Source organism: Quercus lobata, chromosome 2 (assembly GCF_001633185.2).
Source record: "Quercus lobata isolate SW786 chromosome 2, ValleyOak3.0 Primary Assembly, whole genome shotgun sequence".
In the NCBI taxonomy this organism is placed as follows: domain Eukaryota; kingdom Viridiplantae; phylum Streptophyta; class Magnoliopsida; order Fagales; family Fagaceae; genus Quercus; species Quercus lobata.
The window spans coordinates 29,734,322-29,741,785 of NC_044905.1; the positions used below are offsets into that span (position 1 = coordinate 29,734,322).

General features: G+C 33.4%; 1 protein-coding gene across 1 annotated transcript; it reads right to left on the minus strand.

The window, feature by feature from the left end:
• Positions 1-1,607: 1,607 nt before the first annotated feature.
• LOC115975250 (cellulose synthase-like protein G3) lies at positions 1,608-5,721 on the minus strand. Its single transcript, XM_031095961.1, has 6 exons — positions 5,014-5,721; positions 4,170-4,319; positions 3,810-3,935; positions 3,260-3,703; positions 2,697-3,044; positions 1,608-2,253 (listed from the first exon to the last, which is right to left on the minus strand). Exons 1-6 carry the CDS (start codon positions 5,623-5,625, stop codon positions 1,705-1,707), a joined length of 2,229 nt encoding a protein of 742 aa, XP_030951821.1. The 5' UTR covers positions 5,626-5,721; the 3' UTR covers positions 1,608-1,704.
• Positions 5,722-7,464: the final 1,743 nt, after the last annotated feature.

Consider the following 7,464-nt stretch of genomic DNA (forward strand, 5'->3'; position numbering starts at 1 on the left):
TCTGTCAAATAAAAAATATTCAATAAAGGCGTCAAAAGCCACAAACAGCTTAAACACTATCGTTAACTCTATTTGTCATTAAAAAAATAATAATAATAAAAGAAAAGAAAACCCAGCCACCAGAACTCCTGTGCAACATCTCCAACATCAACCCACTCCTCCTCGTCACTCACAATCTGCTTTACTACATTGCCGATGACTATTCCCTCTCACCCAAAATGTCTACTTTTGGTCTTAAATTGTAGGCAAAACCCAAAAACATATCATCCCTTAAAACCAAAATTTCCAAACAATCCAAACACAAAACCAAAACCCCAATAAAATTCAATTCATAAAAGGTAAAACCTAAAAAAAAGATCCACACAAAAAACCAAAATTTTACTAAGAGAATCTCTGTGATCTTGCCAGAAAAGTTTCCAATCATTCATTGGTCAACAAAAGAAAAGACAAGATTCACTGCTGGATTCACCGGCTTCATAACCAAACTCCGCCGTGTGTCTTCTTTGCCGCCGCAAACTTCTTCAAATCTGGGAGTATTTGATGTGTAGGGAAGGACACATGAAGAGCTTGCATGTGTTTGGACAGAGGCGGTGGAGGCAACAGGTCTGTGACAGAGAGGACTGGAGTGGTTAGGGTGTTGAAGTAAGGTGGGGCTGGGAAAAAAATTTAAACAGAAGTCACCTGGCCTTTGACATCGTTAGTGAATTTTTTTTATTTGACAGGTGGCTGAAATTTAAACGAGGAATCTAAGAAACTGTACCTAAGGTACTGTACCTAAGTTTTGCCCTTATTAATAACTCACTTTTTTTTCACCTCCACTCATTCGCTTTTACTTGGAGAAACAATAAAGACATAAAAAAGTGAAGAAAAGCGAAGAAGAAGATGATTAGAGGAACACAGACGTACAAACCATGAAGAAAAATGGAATGCTAAGCAGAAAAGAAACCGAGATACGAGAGAGATGCATCAGATTGTGGAATTTGTTGAAAAATTATCTTAGGTGAGTGAAAAATTACAAAGAAATCTATGTTTTTGTTTCGGGCCGATATCCATTTACGGCCAAAATCCGGTATTTCTTCCGGTACAGCCGAAACACTCCTGGTATTATCGGTATAAAATGAGGATGTTTCTGTACCGTTTCAGGTACCGGTATAAAAAATATCGACTGTAACAGTCGGTACGGTACGATACAAAACTCACTACCTTGCCATTGATGCAACAAATTTTTATTAATTTTCGTTTGAGTTCACTAATAACATAATTTTTTTTACTTACTAATAACTATTCATCACATTAGCAATTTGTAAAAAAAAAAATTATAAATTTGTTGATGGCTTTACCATTTTCATTGGTCAAAACTTCATATAAATTAAAAAATGTTAGATTACATAAATGAGCTTGGTAACTAAGACAATAAAAGGCCATAAATTTCTCCTTTGTAATTTTCCAATTGCAACATATAAATGGCAAGGTTTTCCCTCCTTCCATGGCAATAATAAATTTGGAGAAAGTCAATGGATACAAAACATTTGACACATGTTGATGAGGTAGTTAGTGGGGTTAGTGGTGTACGCAAATAAGAACTATTAAAAACATACCAACTGGACTGGTATGAAAAATGTGTTTAGATTTTTTTTTTTTTTTTTTGGTATATAGTATTACTCACAAATTTGGGCAGATTTATAAGAAGCAAAGCTCCCAATTTCAATTCCTAACAGTAAAAGGAAATAGCACATAAAGAGCCAAGGCCAGAAATATTGAAACTACAGTAGTTTTTATTGGCATCCTTCCTTTATCGCTTCTCAAGACCATGGCTTCATAAATTGGTGCAGAGTTCACAACAACAAATCCTGCTATGAACATTTGCACAAACATCTCCTCCATTTTTCTGCCCATGAAAGCCTCTGTGAGCCCTCGAACTAATGCGGCTAGGTTGATTATCGCTGACATTGTTAGTGAGACAAGCATAGGTGATGGTACACCAAAATCAAAAACCCCTTGTTCATAATTTTTGCTTTGTTCATCATCGACTACTTTGTTAGTCACGTTGAAACTTGTTGTGGAAATGCCTAAACACTTGAGAAAGTACTCAAGGGATCCAAACAAGAAGCATGAGAGTCCTCTTATCATCCACATTCTTTGATCATTCCACCACCTTTGAATCGTTCCTCCCTCAAAGATAAACTCAAGAAGATGTTGCCCATAAGCTCCAAGGAAAAGAAACACGTACAAGAAAAACCATGGCTCTGATACCTGCATCTCATGTTCCAAATATATTAATCATAAAATCAATTCATTAATGTGAGTTTCTAAATCTATTATTTTACATGTATGATGCAACGAAAAAAATTTATCACTTAGCTAAAATCCACATTATAATTGTCAATATGTCAAATATTTTGGGAATTGATGCATATGAATAAAGGTGAATAAAAAGCGAAAGGTCTAAGTTTTTTGCCTGTTTGATGCAACTTATTTTTCAGTTTTATAAAAATATATTGTTTGAAAAAAAAAAAAAAAAAAAAAAAAACTCAGAGAAAGTGAATTTTAAAAAGCTATACTTAAAAGAAAATTGCGGTTTTACACTCCTAAAGTTGCAAAAGTTTATGTGAAGCCTAACCATTAAACAATAATTTATCATAACAATTTGTAACATGCTTATGTATACCTTTTGGGATTATATAAAAGAAAAATACCTTTGGGAAAATACTGACTCCATTAAGGAGAGCAAGCTGGGGGATGAAGGCATATATGGTGATTGGAATTGACCAACTAGGCCAAAAAGAATAATGTGCATAGGCAAGGCCCATAAGAAGGCCTATGGTCTTGGTGCCGAATGTTATAGGGTTATACTTCGAGAAAACCACCTCAATTAGGCCAACGGTCCATCGTTTGCATTGAACCAAAACTTCCACAAGGCTAATTGGTACGTCTCCCAAAAAGGCTGGCCTCTTAGGGTTGCAAAATATGGCCTTCCATCCCTCACCTTTTAGCCGATAGCCCGTAAAGAAGTCCTCGACCAATGAACCATATTTGAACCCAATCTATGCATTTCAAATTGATTAATTCGGTTACTCATTATATATATGTTAATTGGAAAACCCATTTGATTAAGTAAAAAGCTTTGTTCCATCAAAAAAAAAAAAAAAAAAAAAAAAGGTAAAAAGCTTTGATTAAAAGAAAGAAAAGAAAAAAGACAATATAATTAATAAGCTTACCTCTTTTATTATTATTTTTCTCTTAAAATTAATAAGCTTACCTTATAGCCCCATCTTGTGCTATTCTCGAAATTGCACCCTGCTACCTTGTGTGCCAGTTCCAAAATTGGTTGGGACTGGATGTGCTTGGCCACAACATGATGCGGGTTTAATTCGGGAATTTCTGGTGAAATCATACTTGATGGACCTCCAAAGAAGGCACGTCGACAAAAAAAACATCCACTTCCTTCATAATCAGGACCGGATAATCCATCCATCCCCAATGGATTAACTATATACATGTATTTATGCTCACAAGCATAAATATCATTTTCATTGAGTCCATGAAATTTTTGAGGGAATTGAATGTATCCTAGTGTAGACCGAATTTTAGGATCTGTTAAATAACACAACACACGAATAGGTGTTTGTGGATCATTAGAGTACATGTCACAATCCAATGTCAAAATCATGGGTGCATTGGTCATTACAGCTGATACTCGTAGCTTCAATACAAAGAAAAACAAATTCATGAACAAAAAGTGTAAGTGAAAAATTGCAAGAATTGTAGCATGGTACAATTTGGCTAATACATAATCTAGGAAAGCTCACCAGGGCATTAAGGGCTCCTGCCTTAAAATGGTGGGGTGAAGTCCTACTCTTTTCTCTAGAGACATAGATGAGGCTTGGCATCAAATGGCCTGAGATGTCTTTGTCTTTGCTATTGTCTAACAAGACCTGCTCATACTCCAACTTTTCATATTAAATGCCAGCTGAGATTTATTGTAAATACCAAACAATAGATGGGAATTGCTTTTTTAACTCTGGGAATAAACTTAGATCTATCCCTAAAAAATAATTGTGACTACTTTTTGGCTGCTTAGAAAGAATTACTTTGCAATGAAAATTTAAATTTTTTCAACTCAAAATTGATCCCCCAGGTCTAATGTAAGTCATTAAGTAACAAATAACCTGAATGACAGCCGGATGATCTTGGCGAGTAAACCCATTTGTCCATTTGGTGAAAGCCGTGAGTTCCTCTTCTCCAGTAATATAATCATCAGCAACTTTTCCCCTTTCAAGAACATTATCTACCTTGACCTTCATGCTTTCATACATTTCCTATATAACATGGTCAAGAACAAGTGGTTAGGCAAATAGTCATTAGGGGTCATTGGTATAGATTGTATAGTCTCATATATATCATGAAAATAGCAATAAGAATTTTTCCTTTCTTCAACAATAAATCTAGAGATGCACGAATTATAATTTTTTTTTTTTTTTTACAACAATGTGGACTAGCTTAATAGGTGTACAATAAAAATTGTCAATATTGTGTCTCTTACATGTGAGCTTAACTCTCACTTATTCACTAATAAGTGAGAGTTAGCGTGTGTTTGGCATTGGCTTAGAAAGTCAGTTTTTTTTATTATTCAGCTTATTTTTGTTTTTATTCATAGGTCTCATTGCACTTTTTAGTACTATTCATGGGTTCACTGTATTATTTTAGCTATATTTTAACTTTATTTACAGTACTTTCAGCAAAAAATTTTCAGTTTCAGCTAAATAAGCTATTTCCAAACAAACAATTAAGCTCAAATGTGAGGGCCACATTACTCAGCCAAAAAAAAAAAAAAAAAACTTCTCACTTATAAGTGAGATTCAACACAGTTTTTAACTTTTCCAATGAGAATTAAAGCAGTGTTCAAACTTTACCTACTATATTATGATAAATTATTACTTGTCATAAATATTTAAACAATTAGAAAATTATAGATTTAATCATTTAATCCTTATTCTATCATGTTGTCCATACCTTGATCTTCTGAGTCTCAGAGCACCGAGGTTGATTTGATGCAAAATAAGCATCTGGGCTCCTGTCTACTATATTATTCTTCCTACAAAATGGTAACCAGTGGCTTGCAAATTTAGCAGCTTCCATAAAAGCAAAGAGAGTGATCTGAGAGCCCCCATCATCTGAAATATACACCGAGACCTTCTCTGCTGGATAGTCATAGGCCATAACAGATAAGGCAGTGTTCACCACGCTAATTGGTGGCTCCTTGTACGGATCTGCAGTGCATATGAACACGTCCAGTGCTGGAAAATCAGATTCATTCACAACCTGTTTGAGTTGTTCAGGGAATTCACTTCGGTAAACTGGAGTCATTCGAAAACTCTGCTGGGTAACCCACATGAAGGCAAGGAAAATATCAGAGATGAACAAGGAGAGGGAGATAAAGAAGGCGGCCAAACTGTTTGAGTGGGTGAGTTTGAGTGCATGGTGATAGAGCAAAGCTAAGATTGCACATGAATAAATTGCTGCAAATACTCGGTTCAAGGCAATGCGACGTGCTTGTCTAACTGTGTGGAAGGTAGGGGTAGAGGCGGTGGAAGAACTGGTTGTGCAGTCTCGTAGGCCCTCCATGCTTCTTGTGGTGTAGTAGAAAAGAAAAAGTATGTGATAAATTGGGTTCAATTTATAAGCCAATTTGGGAGGATATGTGCAAGTGTTATTGCCTTATTGGTCCACAGTTACACGCGAGGAGACTCGAGAAGAAATATATATATATATATATATATAGAACTGGACTCTATTATTGATTGTTGTTCTATATGTAATTAGGATGATGTTTATGTGGATGAATGTGACATGCCCCTTATAATTTGTAGGGTTTGGTTTGCTTCCAAATCAGGTTAATTTAAAAATATTATCCGTTATATGAACAAAAGTAGTAGACGGAAGCCTTAACTACAATTGAATTAAGATAATGTATAGATTGAATGTAACCTGTCACATGTGTAGTTAAAGGTAACCGTAAAATACACATCTACACATATATTTTAAATAATTACCATATTATATTATTTATTGGGTTATATATAGTGTCATTGGTGCAATATTCATATCTATATATATATATATATATATATATATTATAAAACAGAAGCATTTTCTTGTCACGTGGTACAATTTTAGACTTTTTTTTTTTCTCTCTCTCTCTAAATTAACATTTTTCATTTTTCAACTTTGTAGGTCCCAACTCCACTTAACACGTTTCCCATTTTCAACAAGTTGCAGCACCTTTGTCTCTAGAATTTTCTCTCATTCTCTACTAAGAGTATTTACTCCGGTCTTCTCAGATTTTTAGTTAAACCATCCCCAAAAAAAAAAAAAACACTCAGCATTTTTTAGTTTAGCTATTTTTTTTTAAGGACAAAGTTTAACAACAAATTTAATTGTAAACTAAAGCTACTCCACTCAATACCTGTTTTATGTGAATTTTGACATAAAATTTGCCAATGTATATACCAAGAAACATTTAATCATCAATAAACGAAATAAAAGAACCAGTCAATGCCAGTTGGTGGTTATCATGACCTAAGAGAAACAAGAACCACCACTGGCAGACAAAGACAAAAAAACCATTAGCCAGTAGTCAACCACGTGGCTGACTCACATCTATATATAAAAAGTGTCAAGGTCTGAAGAAGTAAATTTAGATTATTCAACTCTTTTCGCTTTCACTTACTTCATTTTTTTTCTTTTTGTTTAATTTTCAAATTAATTTGGTTGGTAAATTGGCCTATTGAACATGCTTTTTATTTTTTATTCTTTTATATACATATGAGCTACTCTAAAAAGAAACTGTCAATGTCGAAGTAACTGTCAATTTGGTTTATTTAACTCTTTCTGCTTTCACTTGCTTCTTCTTCTTCTTCACTTTTTATTTTTATTTTTTATTTTTTTATTTTTAAATTTGGTTGGTAAATTGGCCTATTGAACACACTTTTTATTTTTTATTCTTTTATATACATATAAGCTACTCTAAAAAAATAAAATATTAACACAATAAATTGTTACAATATTTTCACAATTGTTAAGGTGTTAATTCCTTATAGGCCAAAATAAAATAATAAAATATCATATTGGAACTAATTACATTTAAAAATAAAGGTATTGTAAAAAAAAAAAAAATGCGACATCCATAACATTTTTCACAACACTTATATAACAAAGCATAGGAGGTAAATCGTTATTAGTTCTAATTTAAATTTACCAATGAAATTATTTTTTTGCTCACCAATAGCAACCCGTAACAACATACTACTTATGATTTGTTGTGAAAATATTGTAAACATAACATTTCTCTTGTGAAAATATTAAGACAATTTGTTGTCGTCATAATATTTTTACAACTACTAAAGTATCAATTCTTTACGAATTAAAATAAAATATAACAAAATCATGGTATTATGAAGATGT

Excerpts from the sequence above, each read along its gene's own strand:
- LOC115975250 (XM_031095961.1), bottom strand. The coding sequence starts at position 5,625 with ATGGAGGGCCTACGAGACTGCACAACCAGTTCTTCCACCGCCTCTACC. Across the intron at positions 3,936-4,169 it reads ATCATCCGGCTGTCATTCAG|GTCTTGTTAGACAATAGCAA; the intron begins GTTATTTGTTAC and ends GAGTATGAGCAG. Across the intron at positions 3,704-3,809 it reads CAGGAGCCCTTAATGCCCTG|CTACGAGTATCAGCTGTAAT; the intron begins GTGAGCTTTCCT and ends TTTGTATTGAAG.